This window comes from Dendrobates tinctorius, unplaced genomic scaffold (assembly GCF_039654945.1).
Source record: "Dendrobates tinctorius isolate UK_male_01 unplaced genomic scaffold, ASM3965494v1 ptg000028l, whole genome shotgun sequence".
Taxonomy (NCBI): domain Eukaryota; kingdom Metazoa; phylum Chordata; class Amphibia; order Anura; family Dendrobatidae; genus Dendrobates; species Dendrobates tinctorius.
The window spans coordinates 81,267,956-81,288,803 of NW_027361696.1; the positions used below are offsets into that span (position 1 = coordinate 81,267,956).

Genomic DNA, 20,848 nt, shown 5'->3' on the forward strand with positions numbered 1-20,848 from the left:
GTTTGGTCAGTATTTTACATCAGCATTTGTAAGCCAAAATCAGAAGCGGGTAATAAATACAGAAGTGGTGAGGTGTTTCTATTATACTTTTCCTCTGATTGTTCCTCTCCTGGTTTTGTCCTTCAAATACTGATGTAAAATACTGACCAAATACTGAACGTGTGAACGTGGCCTTACTCAAAGTGCAAAGAAAGTTGCATTAAAGAGGTTGTTCGGGATTAGAAAAACATGATTGATATATTTTAGAAAGCCGTTTCACCTCTTACAATTGATTGTGAGTGGCATTGCATCTCAACTCATGGTCAGAGGTGGCTCTGTTTCTAAAACAATGTAGCCATGTTTTTCTAATCCTGGACTACCCACTTATGAAAAGCATGTGAAGCCACGGCTAATGTTGCTCAATATATCATCTCCTGACCCCCCTATATTATCCCCTGACTCCCCATGTACACACCTCAAAAAACCTTTTGAATTGCTCCCATGCTGTAATCTGGACAGTCCGGTCAAATGGGCGTCATTATTGCAGTCTCTCACCCTCCTCTTCGCTGATAATTGCCATGCTATGGCTTTGATGGATGTGGATGATGCGTCTTACGTCATCCACCTAGCCAAATTAAATATTAAATTTCATGCCTGTGCAAGGACATTACTGGCACGTGCAGGCACACTTTGCTCTTCCCCTACTGTGGAGAAAGCATAAAACATAACTGCATGTGTAAGGGGGTGGTGTTGTTATGGACAGTAGAGACACGCTGCCATTTTAAGAGACAGCACCCCCTTGGTTGGTGTAATGGTACATCCTGCTCTCCCCTGCAAAAGACTGAGTGTGCGTCCTGAGCTGAAAATTCTGCAGAGAGCTGCGATGCATGGAGATGTGAAAAGAGGACGCACAGCCTGAGACTGACTGAACTTGTGAGATTGCATAGACTCTTCGGGGATAGCAAAGGTGGCTGTCCAGTGCTGTTGTGAAAAGTCACGAAGAGACAGAGAAGGGAATCTACAGTTTCAGGAGCATCTCCAGGGTCCTCAAGCAAGGAGAAGACCACGTTTCACAGATCTTCCAGACAGACGTGCGCACCATCGTACAGGACTGCTGGCGGCCCTTGGGACTAGATGGAGTCCCATCGTTACTGTGAGTTTTAACCCCGTTTGTGCACATGTTAGGGCCTAGAGTAGGCTTCAATAGATAGAGCACGGCAGCAATGTGGCCTGTGTAGCAGAGGCCAGGGAGGCTACAGTTAGAGTAGCATCATCCTGTGATCATTGTGTTGTTTTGCCTGTTTGAAAACTATATTGATCTGTAATAGTTGGAGCGCCTTGCTCTTTGACGGCCCAGCTAAATACAACTGTTGTAAATTATCTTTTGCCATTGCATACCCCTGTTTGCACCTTCCTCATCCACTTCATTCCTTGCCTTACAATAAATTTACCCTTTGCTGTTTGCACATCATCTTGTGTACCGTAGTCTCCCTGCACTGTGGTGGTTCCCCCGGCCATCGCTTCACATGCTGAGGGTGCCGGAGCTTGTGCAGTTATGTTCTAAGCTCTGTTTGCAGTAGGACAGAGCAAAGTGCACCTGCGCACAACAGTGATGTTCCTGCACAGGCATGAGATTTCATTCAGCTAGGTGGATGGCGCAGGATGAGGAGAGGAGGGACAGACACTGCATCAATGATGCTCATCGGACCGGATAGCCCAGATTTGCATACGGCGCAGGTGCAGTTCAAAAGGGTTTTTGGAGGGTTTACAGGGGAAGTAAGGGGATAATATACAACTTGGTGGTATGCAGCACCGGCGCTGATGAAGGTGGTTGCATTTGTTCATATACGGAAAAAGTGGTGATAGGGTCCCTTTAAATGTAGCAATACAAGTTTCCTTATACTTGATTTCCATCTATCTGAAAAATCTGTTCAGTCTGACAAATATACAAGAATCGAGGACTTCTTGCAGTGGTTAATACATTTTCACATATTCTACACTACTAAAACATTTGCTCGAGCTCTTAGTTATTTGAGCACCTTGAAAGAAATCTGTCAGCAGATTTTCCCCTCCAAACTAATTATATGCACATGGCCAGTCTGTTCTTCCATTTCAGAGAAATCAGCATTTGAATTGATATGGAAATGAATCTGAAGAACCATTTATAAATCTGATGCCTCTGCCACTCCAGCTCTATTCCCCACCCAGTGCCGCTTCCACCTGCTTTATTGACGACTCCTCTGCCTGAAGTCACACAGCATAGATGCTGTCAGTCAAGCAGGAGGAGGTGCTGGATGGAGAATAGAGCTGGAGTGACAGAAGCTTGAGATCTACCATAGTTCTTCAGTCTCATTTGCATATCAATTCATTTGCTGATTTCTCAGAAACAGAACCATGGACTGGACATGTAAAGGTATTCCTGGATTTGCCTTTGAAAGATCTACATGCACATATAAATAGTTTGGGGAGTGAAATCCTGCTGACAGATTCCCTTTAATGGTATTCACAGTTGAGCGCTTTTTATATACATTCGATATTGTTCACTTTTTCATAGTGGAAAAGTTTCAGCAAAAACGCTGCTCACCTTATCGATGTAGCTTTTCCCCAAATCCTTCACCTCCTTCATGTTAATTTGGGCCTTGACCTTATCTTTTCCCTTCTTGCCTTTCTTTTTCTTGCCGCAGCATTTCTTGCAGACACAGAAACAGCAGCAAAGAAGCAGCAATCCAGCCACAATGAGAATGGTGGCCAGAGCCCATGGTGGAACTGGTATAAGAAGAAAATAGAAAATAAAGCAATTTATTAATTGTTCATGAAACATAAACCTATAAAGAATGTGATATGAATCAGTGATGAGAAAATGGTCATTTTTCTGATTTCCAGCCGACTGAAGGGCTGCAATGATCCTAATTCAGACTTATTTGTGTCCATACAGTGTTATACACAGATGTGGATAACACAGCATGAGACTAGGTAAGAGATCAATATTACATTTACACTTTCCTTTCAATAGAATCATGAGTGATTACACAATTGTTGGCTTACTTTACTATTACCCAACTTAAGAAGGGTTCACTTTGTCCTTTTTATACAATAGATTTGCTTGAAATTAATGTCATAAAAGTAATAATATGATTCACTATAAAATAATATACTGTCTCTGAATTACATAGTCCTACTTTTTGTTTTACTGTTAAACTATCAACAACCTATTCAAGGATTTTTCTTATTATATATCTCTATTTAGTACAGTTTTCAACTTTCGAAATGTTGTGTTATTTTGTGCACACATGGGAAAGGAAAAGGTTCAGTTTCTAGAATTAGGGTAAAGATAAAACCATGTCTTTATTGTCAATCCTTGTCCAACTGTCCCTGGAAGTGGGACCCTAACTATCCCTGTCCCGGGGGTACTCTTGAAGGTAGAGAGGACCGAGTCTCCGAACTTACTATGCTCCTGTTAAACCCTGATCTGTCCCGTCCCCTATCCCATGAGGCATGGGACAGAAATGTTATGTAAGCAAGACACAAAAGACAAAACAGGAACAACAGAAAACTTCTATCGCAGAAATACACTAACAATAGGGAGGAGGATAGTGACTGGGAGGAATAAACTAAATGGGAACAGGGATCAGGAGATAAACACACAGCAAACCACAGAGCTCTTCTTCAACAACTCTGCTCCAAACTTAGCTTTAGCACACAGCACAGGAAAACAAATCTTTCACCGGAAGAGCCAAGAAAGTTTGACTAGTTTATATAGGAAGAGCTAATGACCAGATCAGCAGCAGCTGAAATGGAGCTGCATGTTTCTGACCAGCATACAATGGTTCGTTTAACTCCAGCACCAGACTAAACTAAATCCATTTAATATGGGAAACAAATCACACCATCTCTAACGAAGAACTTCGATTCATTACCCGATGTGACCGTCTTACTGCAGGCCTTCCAGGATGAAGTGACACTCTCATGACAATCTTTTTTTTTTTTTTTTTTAAATCATACGCATTGCAATAAAGGGTGGGGGGGGAAACGCTACAAAGTTCAACCAACGCCTTTTGAATGATAAATGTTTTTTTAATCCTGATATGCCAAAGATACCTAGGGGATGGCAATTTTTTGTGTCCACCTACTCAATTAAGTGGCCTTTACAAATTGTTTTGTGAACAAATGCCCTACTCCATTTTCCAAAAAGAATATAACTGGATAATCGGACCACATATAAACATGATTAATGTGTTTTTCCTAAATTTCAAAAGCTATTACGCTATTCACACTTCAAGTATTTCATATTGACGTGCCTTCATGCAATTGAGTGCAGCCATTTCCCCATTTTGATATGTAAGCTGTTTTTTGGTATGCACTTGTTCAGACTAGTTCTTGATGTCACGTCAGTTTTCTGTTATTTTTAAACATGAGTAATGTCATGAATTGGATATTATAATAATAATAAAATTAAAAAAAAGATTAATAAAATCAATGGAATCAAAACAGTGCTTAAAGTCTATGAAGGTCAATAATGTACCATAATTTACCTTTTAAGGTTTAACCCTAAAGGAACTCGTGTGCTCAAAGTACAGAACCAAAATGCTTCTCTGCAGGTTGGAGTGCAGGTTCCCGATCAGCTCCATGAGTATGTAGCACATGTAATAAGATTTGATAAATTCCTATTCACAGATCTCATTCTTATTATGTTTCTCTACAGTATTTAGTACTTTGAGTGCACAAGGGTGAATAAAGTATGAAATAGTTTTCAACTTTTGAAATGTATTATTTTTGTGCAACTCATATTTGCTCAAAATGTTTGTGGCTTTTGGCATTTTTACACCAGCCTAAAGGGGGTTTTACACATAGCGATATCGCTAGCAGTATCGCTAAAGCATCACCGATTTGGTGACGCAGCAGCGATATCGCTAGTGATATCGCTATATGTGATAGTTACCTCCGACCGGCTCCCCCACTACCTGCTCCATTTCTCGTCGGGCGCTTCCTGCTGGGCTTCCTGCTGGCGCCGGACAATGTCATCATGATTTACCCAACAAGGGTAGCAAAAATTATGACAGAAATGTTCTCATTTTCTGCTCTCAGATGGAATACCACCAACTGGTTACAGATACCCCTCAGTATTAAGATAAGATAAGATAAGATAATCCTTTAATCGTCCCACCATGGGGAAATTCAGAGCATTACAGCAGCAAGGCAGGAAAAAGTACAGATACAGATGCATAAAGGCATTACATTGACAGTAGGTAGGTACATATACGAAAAAAAAAGATGTAACCGGACTATCACAACTTTGGATCTATCAGTTCACTGTTTGGGTCGTTCTCCGTTTTGGACAGTGCTGGTTATACAGCCTAACTGCAGCAGGAAGGAAGGACTTTCGATAGCGCTCCCTCTCATATTTAGGATGAAGTAGCCGGTCACTGACAGTACTGCACATCTTTGTCACGGTCTCATGCATGGGATGGGAATCATTCTGCACCATGTAGCTCACCTTGGCCAATACCTCCTGTCACCTACTTCCTGAACTGGATCAAGGGGGCATCCCAGGACAGAGCTGGCCCTTCTAATCAGTTTGTCCAGCCTATTCCTGTCCCTGGCTGATATGCCACTACCCCAGCACGCCACACCAAAGAAGATGACTGATGCCACAACAGAGTTGAAGAAGGATGCAAGGAGTGCCCCCCTAACTCCGAAGGCTCTCAGCCTTCTGAGCAGATAAAGCCTACTGTGGCCCTTCCTGTACACTGCATCCAAGTGATGGGCCCAGTCAAGCTTATTATTGAGGCTCACACCAAGGTACTTATCGGTGTCGACTATCTCAATGTCATTTCCCTGAATGTTCACCACTACTGGTGGATTTTTTCCCTTGCAAAAGTCCACCACCAATTCCTTGGTCTTCCCGGAATTAATCCTAAGGTGGTTTCTCTGACACCACTCCACAAAAGCTTGGTTAGTATCTCTGTACTCTCTTTCATCTCCTCCTGTGATGAGGCCTACTATTGCAGAGTCATCAGAATACTTCTGCAAGTAGCAGCTAGATGAGTTGCACTTAAAATCCGCAGTGTACAGTGTGACGAGAAAAGGGGCAAGAACGGTACCTTGAGGTGCCCCTGTATTGCAGATTACCGTGTCTGACACACTGTCCCGAACCTTTACAAACTGAGTTCGGTTCGTGAGGTAGTTAAGGATCCAGGTGGAGAGTTGGAGGTCCACGCCAACAAGGCCCAGCTTGTCTCTCAGTAGACCTGGCTGTATGGTATTAAAAGCACTAGAGAAATCGAAGAGCATTATTCTCACAGTGTTGCCAGGTTTCTCCAGGTGAGAGAGAGTCCTATCTAGAAGGTGGATAATGGCATCATCCACACCAATGTATTGCATAAGCCATTGACATGTTGTCTCTATCATTGACATGTTGTAATTGTCATGTTAGATGTTGAATTACACTTTTTTTGTGCAGTGATAACCCAGTGTTGAGTTATCTAAGTCAAGGAAATCCTTCCCGCTTTTTAGATTTTATTTTTTAGTCGCCATAGCAGTATTGTTACACTGATGTCTACAAGGCTAGATATGTCACATTGTTCTGTTAGGTGATGGCCGCAGCCAATCAGCATCCAGAGAATGGCTGCAGCAGCCTTCTCTACTTCATCAGAGCAGAAAAAATTGATGAGCTGATTGGCTGCAGCAGTCATGTGACCAGCCTGGAATAGTCTACCCTGGAAATGCACCGCTGTAGGATTTGAGTTAACATTGTTATAGGGCACTGAAGTGATTAATCAGGGGTGAACTCTTTTTTTTTTCTGTCTTTTATTCCAGAGAGGATCTTCATGGAAAATCTCCTTTCTCCTTACACACTGAGAAGCAGCACTATACTGTATATTGCAGTATATATATATAACCCTTCTCCATTTTCGTCTTGTATCACACATTGAGCTTATACATGATATATTAGCTGGGTTTCTTACTAAATCTTCAGGGAACCTAAAAAAGGAGTTTTCAGGTTTAATGTAACTACATAGCCTGCTTCAGCTGGATGACACCTATCTATGCTAACAATGAAATATCAAAATAATCATAAAGAAAGTTGCTAAAAAAATGGCTCCTGTGCTGATGTACTAAATGTTATCGGACTGGCAGCACATGCACAATGTCACTAGTCACTCAGCCAGGATTATCGGCTGTGCCATTGGCCAAGCACAATCTGACTAGTCACTCAGGGAGCAGGGCACTTGACCGATAGCAGGGCAGATTTGGTCACCAACAAGTGTTCCCAGAATCATATTTAACTTTTCTATATTTGTCACTCTTTGCCCACTATTCATTTGAGTAGGCGTTGATCTGCAGGACCCGGGTGCGGCCGCCAACAGTGTACATGTCACAACTCTGTTGTCTAAATACCTAGGGCCAGGGGCTCTTTCCTTGACCCTAATGCTAGGGGCGCCTTAGCTATCCCCTGGCAGGGATCACTAATATCAGTATCGGAACCTATAATTTTTCTCCCTGAAGTTTGCCGCTGTAGGCAAGCTCCTTTATCTTGCAGATCCAAATAATCTGTTGTCTGATACCCTTAGGGTACCGTTACACCTAGCGATGTACCAGCGATCCCGACTAGCGATATGACACGGTCAGGACCGCTGGTGCATCGCTAGGTGGTAGCTAGTGAGCTGCCACATAGGCAGATCTCACCAGCGACATCGCTGGGGACGGGGATCGCTACTTACCTGTCAGACGCGGCGATCCTGCGTCCTCTCGCCCGGCTCCACGCGTCGCTCGTCGGCGCCACAGGAAGCCCAGCAGGAAGTGGCCGACGAGGAACGGTCCAGGATATTCTCATGCGATCAGCGATAATCAGCGGGGGAGCCGGTCGGAGGTAAGTATCACATGCAGCGATATCGCTAGCAATATCACTGCAACGTCACAAAATCGGTGACTTTACAGCGATATTGCTAGCGATATCGCAGTGTGTAACGGGGGCATTAGACAATGCCAGCGCTCAGACATATCTGTGCATTGTAACATTATACTATGCAGTAATAATAAGCAGGCACGATGGCAGACATTGGTTTGTAGACAGGACTCCGCTGTTTTTGCTCAAATGCTCGCTTTTGGTTATTCTCACGTCAAGAGGCTTAGGTTTGTGGCACCATCGCAGCCTCAGTCACCTTTACATATTCACGTTAATGGAGCAAGTGATGTTTAGCTCAGAGAAGGTCAAAGCTCCTAATTATTGATTTAGTAAGACAGGGCTTCATGTAAAGGTCATCGCACAAATATCTTCCGCTCACTTCTTTCCATTATGTCTTCTAAAAAAAAAAAGTCTTCACACTCTGAAAATATCTTTTTTAAATACATTTTTTCTACTGATGTTGCTTTGACACAATACTTGTAAAAAGCTTAAAAAATAAAGGTAAAAATTGTAAAAAAAAATTAATATTGAAAGAAAATATAAATAAATAAATAAATGACAAATCCATTGACTGATTTCACTTTGAATCCAGCAGCTATCACGTCCTCCAGATGTATGTGGTTTATCCAAAGACACAGGGCTCACGTGACATAACAATTTTGTCACGAGATCCCGGGAAGAGCCAGTGTCGGCAACACTGGAACAGCATCAGCACTGAAGGTGAGTATAAGGCCGGCGTCACACTAGAGAGAAATACGGATGAGTGAGAGGTGCTAAAACCACGCATTGCACATGGACCAATGTTTCTCTATGGGGCAGCTCCCATCAGCCGTATATTTCTCGCCGATATTTTACGGGCCGAGACCATACGCCAATGCAAGTCTACGGGGGCGCAAAAAATACGGATTACACACGGACCAGACGTGTGACTTGTGAGAAATACGCAAGACGTCTCCAGGTGGCAGGAAATGGGCCAGGCCATTATCAGGAAGCTTAGACATGCTAATTAGCTCAAAAAGCGCTCCAGACATCCTGGAAGAACGCCTCCACGGAGTCCAGCAGCATGTCTCCACACATCAATGTGGAAATGCTAATCGTTTTGGTTCAGGAAAGGCCCGAAATTTGGGACCAAAAGGATGCACATTATTCCGACCGGGCCAGAAAAGAGGCGGCATGGAGGCGCATATGTGGGCAGATGTTTCCTGAGTTTGTGGAACATCCACGTGAGGTGCAGCAACAAATGAGTAAGTTTGCGCCTTTTTTACCAATCCTCTTAAAGGCCAGAACTTTGAATTTTTCAAAGTAGCCCCTAAAATCCTATACTGTGTATGTAGCTATCATTGGTCGGAAGCGCAAATCTGTTAATTAAATCACACCCATCTAGTCCACATGACTATGTGAAATGTTTGGAAATTTGCTTTTCACATTTCACCAATGTAATTTTCAAATTTTCTGTCACATTGCAGTTGAAGATGTGATGAGACGCTGGCGCAGCATCTGCAACCAGTACCGGTGGGAACGACAGCAGAGGACCAGGAGTTGGGCAGCAGCACTGACTAAACGAAAATATATCTATTTTGACCGGCTTGCTTTTTTGGTTCCTATTATGGATCTCAGACCATAAGTATAGACATCACACCACATTACACATATGTTGTTTAGGGTCATATCTCCAACCTTATTTTATTTTTCTGACATTCCCTAACAGAACTCAGTCCAACCTCAAAGAGAGGGAGACAGGGTCAGATTCTGAGGCCATTATAGACCCGGTCGGGGGAGGTGAAGAGCAGGGCCGGCTCCAGGTTTTTGAGGGCCCCGGGCGAAAAAGTCTCAGTTGGCCCCCCCTTAACACATACCACGACTCATGCCGTGTGACATCCGTGGTGACGGCCAAAAACGGACTTCTCTCTGTGTGGATCACACGGACACGCATGTGATCCACACGGACACTCGCTCTGTGGCAAAACACGTTCATGTGATGGAGGCTACTGATTAGTAGTGTACACATGAAAGAAAGAAGAGAGGGGAAATAAAGAACAGAGAAAGAAAGAGAGAATGGAAGGAAGAACAGAGAAAGATACAGAGAGAGAAAGAAAGAAAGAAAGAACATAGAAAGAACGAACAGAGAAAAAGAGAAAGAAAGAAAGAAAATAAAGAACAGAGAGAAAGAAAGGAAGAACAGAGAGAGAAAGAAAAGAACAGAGAGAGAAAGAGAAAGAAAGAGGGTAAAGAAAGAAAGAACAGATAGAGAAAGAAAGAACAGAGAGAAAGAAGAAAGAAAGAAAAAGAACAAAGAGAAAGAAAGAGTGGACAGAAAAAAAGAACAGAGAGAAAGAAAGAAAGAAAGAAAGAAAGAGGGGAATAAAGAACAGAGAGGGAGAGAAAAAAGGGGAAAGAAAGAACGGAGAGAGAAAAAGAGTTGACAGAAAAAAAGAACAGGGAGGGAGAGAAAAAGAAGGAGGGGAAAGAAAGAACAGAGAGGTAGAGAGAAAAAGAAAGAGGGGAAAGAACAGAGAGGAAGAGGGGAAAGAAAGAACAGAGAGAGAAAGAAAGAGAGGAAAGAGAGAACAGACAGAGAGAAAGAACAGAGACAGAAAGAAAGAAAGAGAACAGAGAGCGAAAGAACATAGAGAGAGAAAAAAAAGATTAGAGAGAAAGAACAGAGAGAGAAAGAAACAGAGAAAGAAAAATTCTATAAAGATACTATAGCAGCTCAGCTCCCATTGTAGTGCCTACCTGAGCCTCCTGGTGCTGGACATATCTTGATCTGCTCACATGGCCGACATCCCCGATTCCAAGGCGATCTCGCTGTCCGCTGTCAGAGGAGGACACAGTGGTAGATCTGAAGCATTCCCTGAAGTGCCTCCATGGTTTCGTCACAATCTCCTACTGAAATGACCTAATTTCTGGTCAGCTTCCAGCACGTCACTGTCATGTCGGACGCTGTTCACACCACAGCGTCCGGCAGGCAGAGGTAGTTCCACCTCCAGCCACTATAGCCTCAGTGGCGCCGGCTTGATCTTCAGGCTCTCGGGGGTTAATCCTGCTGGAGACCAGGTTGGAAGGTTAGTCACGCCCACGGTCTTTAAATAGTCTTACTGGCATATGGGCGTCGCCGATTATAGCTTGTGTTTCATACCAAGTGGTTCCGGTCTGGAGTGGAGGTGTTCAAGAGAGAGAGATTCATATCTGGTGTCGTATGATCCGTCGTTATCCTTTCTCCTTCCCATATTTGTGTTTAGTTGTGCCCTGTTCACATTACTGTTTATTCCTGTGTGTGTGTGTGGCGCAGTGCAGTTTAAGTTCTCCCTGTCTGTCATTATATGTGTGGGAGCTTTGGTGGTGTGACTCCTCACTGGGTGGAGGGTGGAGGGTTAAGTGCAGGGCTGAGCAGGAGATAAGGAAAGGTCGGAGGCTCAGGCATTTGCACCTTCAGCAAAAACCCTGGGTTGAGGGTCAGACAGGGTTTCCCCTAGTAAGGGGACACCACAGGGGCCCCGGGTATTTCAGCCTTAGTTGAACTAAGCCCCCGTGACATTATAATCGGCCCACATTTTTTCAGGAGTCCATGGATCCATTAGATTCCATAACCCGCCAGTTGGCGGCGCTGTCCATACAGGTCTCCGAGTTGAAAGGGGCAGTTCAGCAGCAGGGCCTGGTAGTAGCAAAGGTGCAAACGGCATCTGCAGGTATCGGTGCAGAGCCGAAGTTTCCGCTGCCAGAACGATTTTCAGGCGATCGCAGCAAATTTGTCGTATTTCGGGAGGCCTGCAAATTATACTTCCGCATGCGGCCAATATCCTCAGGTAATGAGGCCCAGCGAGTAGGGCTGGTGTTGTCATTACTGAGTGGTGACCCCCAAGCATGGGCATTTTCCTTACCAGCTGACTCTGCTACATTTCATTCGGTCGATAATGTTTTTTCTGCCCTCGGGCTCATTTACGATGACCCTGACCGACTGGCTCTAGCGGAATCTAAAATCCGCGCCCTCCGCCAGGGGGAGCACTTGGCAGAAGACTATTGTTCGGAATTTCGCCGCTGGGCTGTAGACACACAGTGGAATGACCCAGCACTGCGGAGCCAGTTTATTCATGGGGTATCAGGGAGGGTGAAACAAGCCCTCCTGATGTATGAGACTCCGGCATCATTGGAGTCTGCCATGAGTTTGGTGATACGTATTGATCGCCGTTTTCGTCAGGGGGCACAGGAGACGCTACCTCTGGGGGAAAACAGAGGTGCAGGTGTGGTTGAAGTAGATGAGTCCCCTGAACTTATGCAGATTGCTGGCGTGGCACAGGTTCAGCCTCGCGCTCCGGGATTCCGGAAGCCCGGAGCATGTTTCTACTGTGGTAAAGGAGGTCATTATGTTAACGTTTGCCCGGTACTACCTAAGAGGGTCACACCGGCGGAAAACTGTTAAGCTCAGAGGGTATGGAGGAGACCCAACTGAGCGTATGCATATCCTCCATGATGGTATCTCAATGTATGCTCCCTGCTAAGGTTATTATCGCCGGCAGAGAGCTACCTATATCAGTATTTGTGGATAGCGGTTCCGCCACCAATCTCATAGATGAGGAGTTTGCACACACCGCCGGGTTTAAGATCGAAAAACTTCCTCACCCCTTACAGGTGGTGACCATTAATGCTGTTCCCCTCCCTCAAGGGGAGATTACTGAGTTTGTGGCAGAGGTGAAACTCCACATTGGGGTCCTACATTCTGAGTCGGTTACATGTAGGGTCCTCCGTAATCTCCCAGCTCAAATGGTCCTGGGTTTTCCATGGCTGTCCAGGCACAACCCGGTAATTGATTGGAAAACTCAGGACATAGTTCAATGGAGTGGTTTCTGCCAAGACAATTGCTTGGCCACATGTGTGTCCGCCGTGACGCCCAGCCTGCCGGAGGCTTTGCAGGATTTCGCGGATGTTTTCTCTGAGAAGGGTTGCTCAGAACTGCCTCCACATAGAGCCTATGACTGTGCGATTAGGTTAAAACCCGGGGCCAAATTACCTAAGGCCAGGATGTTTAATATTTCTGGTCCTGAGAGACAGGCTCTGAAAGACTACATCGCGGAGAGTCTGAGCAAAGGTCACATCCGGCCTTCGTCCTCGCCTGTAGCCGCGGGGTTTTTCTTCATTAAGAAGAAAGATGGGGGGTTACGCCCGTGTCTGGATTTCCGAGAGTTAAACCAGATTACTATCCGTGATCCCTACCCAATGCCGTTGATCCCGGATTTGTTCAACCAGGTAGCGGGGGCGAAATGGTTTTCCAAGCTGGACCTCAGGGGGGCGTATAACCTCATAAGGGTCCGTCAGGGGGATGAGTGGAAGACGGCGTTTAACACTCCTGAGGGTCATTTTGAGAGTCTGGTTATGCCGTTTGGGTTGACCACCGCGCCTGCCGTTTTCCAACATTTTATTAATGATGTATTTGCTCATGTCCTGGGGAGATTTGTGATTGTATACCTGGATGATATCCTCATTTATTCTAGCGATCGGGACACTCATTTGGAGCATGTTAGGCAGGTGTTACAGTTGCTCCGGGAGAACCAGCTCTATGCTAAGCTGGAAAAATGTTTATTTTTTGTCCAGGAGTTGCCCTTTTTGGGATATATTGTGTCCGCAGCCGGTTTTAAAATGGACACCGCTAAGGTGCAAGCGGTGCTGCAATGGGAGAGGCCGGAGAGTCTGAAAGCACTCTAGCGGTTCCTTGGGTTTGCGAATTATTATAGGAAATTTATAAAACACTTTTCGACTGTCGCCAAACCGCTCACGGACATGACAAAAAAGGGTGCCGATCTGGCGAACTGGCCTGAGGTGGCTATACGTGCATTTGAGCGTCTGAAGAATAGTTTTGCTTCAGCCCCCATTCTGGTGCAACCAGACGTGACTAAACCTTTTGTGGTAGAGGTTGATGCGTCGGAGGTGGGAGTGGGGGCAGTACTGTCTCAAGGCTCGTCCTTGAGCGAGATGCATCCATGCGCCTACTTCTCCAAGAAGCTGTCGCCGGCCGAACGGAATTATGATATCGGCAACAGGGAGTTGTTGGCCATCAAACTGGCTTTTGAGGAATGGCGACACTTCTTGGAGGGGGCGGCTCACCAGGTCACAGTTATCACTGACCATAAGAATCTGCTCTACCTGGAGTCGGCCAAGCGTCTGTCTCCTAGGCAGGCTCGCTGGGCATTGTTTTTTACTCGTTTCAATTTTCTTGTGACGTACCGTCCCGGGGCTAAAAACACCAAGGCGGATGCTTTGTCTAGGTGTTTTCCGGGGGGAGAACCTCGGGAAGAGCCGGTACCCATCCTCCAGAAAGGGGTAGTGGTCTCGGCTCTCACGACTGAGGTAGAGGCGGAGATTGCCGAGGCCCAAGAGGAGGTACCACCAGGTCTTCCCGCCAACAAATCATTTGTACCCCTGCATCTTCGGCTTAAGGTGTTGAAGGAACACCACGATTCGGTACTGGCTGGTCACCCAGGGGTGAAGGGCACCTTAGAGCTGGTATCGCGTCGTTTCTGGTGGCCCAAAATCCGGCAGGACGTGGTCACGTACGTGGCAGCTTGCATCACGTGCGCTAGGGCTAAGTCACCCCGAACCCGTCCTGCTGGCACGCTACAGCCTCTGGGGGTACCCAATAGGCCATGGACAGAAATCTCCATGGATTTTATCACTGACTTGCCAGCCTCGGCAGGGAACACGGTCATCCTGGTGGTGGTTGACCGTTTTTCAAAGATGGCGCATTTTGTGGCGTTGTCTTCTTTGCCCAATGCTAAGACGTTGGCTCAGGTATTTGTGAAGGAGGTGGTCAGACTCCACGGAGTACCATCTGACATAGTATCTGATAGGGGTACGCAATTTGTGGCGAGGTTTTGGAAAGCTTTTTGCTCAAGGTTGGGGATCAAGTTGTCACATTCATCGGCGTTTCATCCACAGTCTAATGGACAAACTGAGCGCATGAACCAAAATCTTGAACAGTATTTACGATGCTTTGTGTCCGACAACCAGGAGGAGTGGTCTACTTTCCTTCCTCTGGCCGAATTCGCGTTAAATAATCACCGCCAAGAGTCATCAGGAGAGTCTCCATTCTTTTGTGTGTACGGTCAACATCCTCAGTTTTGTACCTTACGTCAGGGTGACTCCGGGGGTGTCCCGGAGGAGGATCAGCTAGGAGCCCAATTGTCATCAGTCTGGAGGCGGGTGAAACAGCGTTTGTTGAGCATGAGTGCCAGGTACAAACGGGTGGCTGACAGTAGACGCATGCCAGGTCCGGACCTGTGTGTGGGTGAATGGGTGTGGTTAGCTACGAAGAACATAAAACTCAAAATCCCATCTTTAAAACTGGGTCCAAGGTTTATTGGGCCTTTTAGGATTTCTGCCATCATTAACCCAGTGGCTTATCGGTTGGAACTTCCTGCGGTGTACAGAATACATAACGTTTTTCACAGGGCTTTATTGAAAAAGGTGGTAGGCTTGGTGGACACGACGCCGATGCCACCTCCAGTCATGGTGGATGGCGATTTAGAGTTCGAGGTCGCCAAGGTAGTGGACTCTCGAGTAGTACGCCGTACTCTTCAGTATTTGGTGCACTGGCGGGGGTATGGTCCGGAGGAGAGGTCTTGGGTTCCAGCCTCAGACATACATGCGGATCGGCTGGTCAGTTCTTTTCACCGTCGTCATCCGGACAAGCCGGGTCCTATGAGTCTTGAGGGCCCTGGGGTCCCTCGTAGAAGACGGGGTACTGTCATGTTGGACGCTGTTCACACCACAGCGTCCGGCAGGCAGAGGTAGTTCCACCTCCAGCCACTATAGCCTCAGTGGCGCCGGCTTGATCTTCAGGCTCTCGGGGGTTAATCCTGCTGGAGACCAGGTTGGAAGGTTAGTCACGCCCACGGTCTTTAAATAGTCTTACTGGCATATGGGCGTCGCCGATTATAGCTTGTGTTTCATACCAAGTGGTTCCGGTCTGGAGTGGAGGTGTTCAAGAGAGAGAGATTCATATCTGGTGTCGTATGATCCGTCGTTATCCTTTCTCCTTCCCATATTTGTGTTTAGTTGTGCCCTGTTCACATTACTGTTTATTCCTGTGTGTGTGTGTGGCGCAGTGCAGTTTAAGTTCTCCCTGTCTGTCATTATATGTGTGGGAGCTTTGGTGGTGTGACTCCTCACTGGGTGGAGGGTGGAGGGTTAAGTGCAGGGCTGAGCAGGAGATAAGGAAAGGTCGGAGGCTCAGGCATTTGCACCTTCAGCAAAAACCCTGGGTTGAGGGTCAGACAGGGTTTCCCCTAGTAAGGGGACACCACAGGGGCCCCGGGTATTTCAGCCTTAGTTGAACTAAGCCCCCGTGACAGTCACTTCCGGTAGAACGTTACGTGCAAGTTTTAAATTGCTCCTTGGGGCTCCGCTGTGTACTCCTGTGTCCCGCGGGGAAAGTATGCTCCCGGCTGGGGCAGTCTCTCTCTCAAAATCGGGACTGTCTCGCTGGATCCGGGACAGTTGGGACTCGGGAGGTATAAATGCTCCCCACCATACACCTCGTACACACACGGCTCCGCTTTGTATGCCTTGTACACACACAGCTCCGCTTTGTATGCCTCGTACACACACGGCTCCGCTCCATACACCCCCGGCTCTGCTCCGCTCCATAAACACACGGCTCAGCTCCGTACACACAGGGCTCCGTTCCGTACACCTCGTACACACACGGCTTCGCTCCGTACAACTTGTAAACCCCTCCTGACCCCACCCAAGAACACACACGGCTCTGCTACATCCACCTTGTTAAACCCCTCCTGACCCCACACAAGTACACACACGGCTCTGCTACATCCACCTTGTTAAACCCCTCCCTGACCCCACACAAGTACACACATGGCTCTGCTACATCCACCTTGTAAACCCCTCCCTGACCCCACACAAGTACACACACGGCTCTGCTACATCCACCTTGTAAACCCCTCCTGACCCCACACAAGTACACACACGGCTCTGCTACATCCACCTTGTTAAACCCCTCCCTGACCCCACACAAGTACACACACGGCTCTGCTACATCCACCTTGTAAACCCCTCCTGACCCCACACAAGTACACACACGGCTCTGCTACATCCACCTTGTTAAACCCCTCCCTGACCCCACACAAGTACACACACGGCTCTGCTACATCCACCTTGTAAAACCCCTCCTGACCCCACACAAGTACACACACGGCTCTGCTACATCCACCTTGTAAACCCCTCCTGACCCCACACAAGTACACACACGGCTCTGCTACATTCACCTTGTTAAACCCCTCCCTGACCCCACACAAGTACACACACGGCTCTGCTACATCCACCTTGTTAAACCCCTCCTGACCCCACACAAGTACACACACGGCTCTGCTACATCCACCTTGTAAAACCCCTCCCTGACCCCACCCAAGAACACACACGGCTCTGCTACATCCACCTTGTAAAACCCCTCTTGACCCCACACAAGTACACACACGGCTCTGCTACATCCACCATGTAAACCCCTCCTGACCCCACACAAGTACACACACGGCTCTGCTACATCCACCTTGTTAAACCCCTCCCTGACCCCACACAAGAACACACACGGCTCTGCTACATCCACCTTGTAAAACCCCTCCTGACCCCACACAAGTACACACGGCTCTGCTACATCCACCTTGTAAAACCCCTCCCTGACCCCACACAAGTACACACACGGCTCTGCTACATCCACCTTGTAAACCCCTCCCTGACCCCACACAAGTACACACACGGCTCTGGTACATCCACCTTGTTAAACCCCTCCCTGACCCCACACAAGTACACACACGGCTCTGCTACATCCACCTTGTTAAACCCCTCCCTAACCCCACACAAGTACACACACGGCTCTGCTACATCCACCTTGTAAACCCCTCCTGACCCCACACAAGTACACACATGGCTCTGCTACATCCACCTTGTAAACCCCTCCTGACCACACACAAGTATACACACGGCTCTGCTACATCCACCTTGTAAACCCCTCCTGACCCCACACAAGTACACACACGGCTCTGCTACATCCACCTTGTAAACCCCTCCTGACCGCACACAAGTACACACACGGCTCTGCTACATCCACCTTGTTAAACCCCTCCCTGACCCCACACAAGTACACACACAGCTCTGCTACATCCACCTTGTTAAACCCCTCCTGACCCCACACAAGTACACACACTGCTCTGCTACATCCACCTTGTAAACCCCTCCTGACCCCACACAAGTACACACACGGCTCTGCTACATCCACCTTGTAAACCCCTCCTGACCGCACACAAGTACACACACGGCTCTGCTACATCCACCTTGTTAAACCCCTCCCTGACCCCACACAAGTACACACACAGCTCTGCTACATCCACCTTGTTAAACCCCTCCTGACCCCACACAAGTACACACACTGCTCTGCTACATCCACCTTGTAAAACCCCTCCTGACCCCACACAAGAACACACACGGCTCTGCTACATCCACCTTGTTAAACCCCTCCTGACCCCACACAAGTACACACACGGCTCTGCTACATCCACCTTGTAAAACCCCTCCTGACCCCACACAAGTACACACACGGCTCTGCTACATCCACCTTGTTAAACCCCTCCTGACCCCACCCAAGAACACACACGGCTCTGCTACATCCACCTTGTTAAACCCCTCCTGACCCCACACAAGTATACACATGGCTCTGCTACATCCACCTTGTAAACCCCTCCTGATCCACACAAGTACACACACGGCTCTGCTACATCCATCTTGTAAACCCCTCCTGACCCCACACAAATACACACACGGCTCTGCTACATCCACCTTGTTAAACCCCTCCTGACCCCACCCAAGAACACACACGGCTCTGCTACATCCACCTTGTTAAACCCCTCCCTGACCCCACACAAGTACACACACGGCTCTGCTACATCCACCTTGTAAACCCCTCCCTGACCCCACACAAGTACACACACGGCTCTGCTACATCCACCTTGTAAACCCCTCCTGACCCCACACAAGTGCACACACGGCTCTGCTACATCCACCTTGTTAAACCCCTCCCTGACCCCACACAAGTACACACACGGCTCTGCTACATCCACCTTGTAAACCCCTCCCTGACCCCACACAAGTACACACACGGCTCTGCTACATCCACCTTGTAAACCCCTCCTGACCCCACACAAGTACACACACGGCTCTGCTACATCCACCTTGTTAAACCCCTCCCTGACCCCACACAAGTACACACACGGCTCTGCTACATCCACCTTGTAAACCCCTCCTGACCCCACACAAGTACACACACGGCTCTGCTACATCCACCTTGTTAAACCCCTCCCTGACCCCACACAAGTACACACACGGCTCTGCTACATCCACCTTGTAAAACCCCTCCTGACCCCACACAAGTACACACACGGCTCTGCTACATCCACCTTGTAAACCCCTCCTGACCCCACACAAGTACACACACGGCTCTGCTACATTCACCTTGTTAAACCCCTCCCTGACCCCACACAAGTACACACACGGCTCTGCTACATCCACCTTGTTAAACCCCTCCTGACCCCACACAAGTACACACACGGCTCTGCTACATCCACCTTGTAAAACCCCTCCCTGACCCCACCCAAGAACACACACGGCTCTGCTACATCCACCTTGTAAAACCCCTCTTGACCCCACACAAGTACACACACGGCTCTGCTACATCCACCATGTAAACCCCTCCTGACCCCACACAAGTACACACACGGCTCTGCTACATCCACCTTGTTAAACCCCTCCCTGACCCCACACAAGAACACACACGGCTCTGCTACATCCACCTTGTAAAACCCCTCCTGACCCCACACAAGTACACACGGCTCTGCTACATTCTCCTTGTAAACCCCTCCCTGACCCCACACAAGTACACACACGGCTCTGCTACATCCACCTTGTTAAACCCCTCCCTGACCCCACACAAGTACACACACGGCTCTGCTACATCCACCTTGTTAAACCCCTCCCTGACCCCACACAAGTACACACACGGCTCTGCTACATCCACCTTGTTAAACCCCTCCCTGACCCCACACAAGTACACACACGGCTCTGCTACATCCACCTTGTTAAACCCCTCCTGACCCCACACAAGTACACACACGGCTCTGCTACATCCACCTTGTAAAACCCCTCCTGACCCCACACAAGTACACACACGGCTCTGCTACATCCACCTTGTTAAACCCCTCCTGACCCCACCCAAGAACACACACGGCTCTGCTACATCCACCTTGTTAAACCCCTCCTGACCCCACACAAGTACACACACGGCTCTGCTACATCCACCTTGTAAACCCCTCCTGATCCACACAAGAACACACACGGCTCTGCTACATCCATCTTGTAAACCCCTCCTGACCCCACACAAGTACACACACGGCTCTGCTACATCCACCTTGTTAAACCCCTCCTGACCCCACCCAAGAACACACATGGCTCTGCTACATCCACCTTGTTAAACCCCTCCTGACTCCACACAAGTACACACACGGCTCTGCTACATCTACCTTGTTAAACCCCTCCTGACCACACCCAAGAACACACACGGCTCTGCTACATCCACCTTGTTAAACCCCTCCTGACCCCACACAAGTACACACACGGCTCTGCTACATCCACCTTGTAAACCCCTCCTGATCCACACAAGTACACACATGGCTCTGCTACATCCACCTTGTAAACCCCTACTGACCCCACACAAGTACACACACGGCTCTGCTACATCCACCTTGTTAAACCCCTCCTGACCCCACCCAAGAACACACACGGCTCTACTACATCCACCTTGTTAAACCCCTCCTGACCCCACACAAGTACACACACGGCTCTGCTACATCCACCTTGTAAACCCCTCCTGATCCACACAAGTACACACACGGCTCTGCTACATCCACC

The 20,848-nt window shown here is 47.7% G+C and overlaps 1 protein-coding gene across 3 annotated transcripts in view; it reads right to left on the bottom strand.

Annotated features, from left to right (window-relative positions):
• The window catches only part of SYT5 (synaptotagmin 5), a 395,951-nt gene that overhangs the window by 53,167 nt on the left and 321,936 nt on the right, over window positions 1–20,848 (bottom strand). For all 3 annotated transcript variants that reach the window (XM_073571079.1, XM_073571081.1, XM_073571080.1), the window contains exon 3: window positions 2,564–2,745. In XM_073571079.1, coding sequence (XP_073427180.1) covers window positions 2,564–2,745 — 182 coding nt within the window. The remainder of the gene's footprint in view (window positions 1–2,563; window positions 2,746–20,848) is intronic.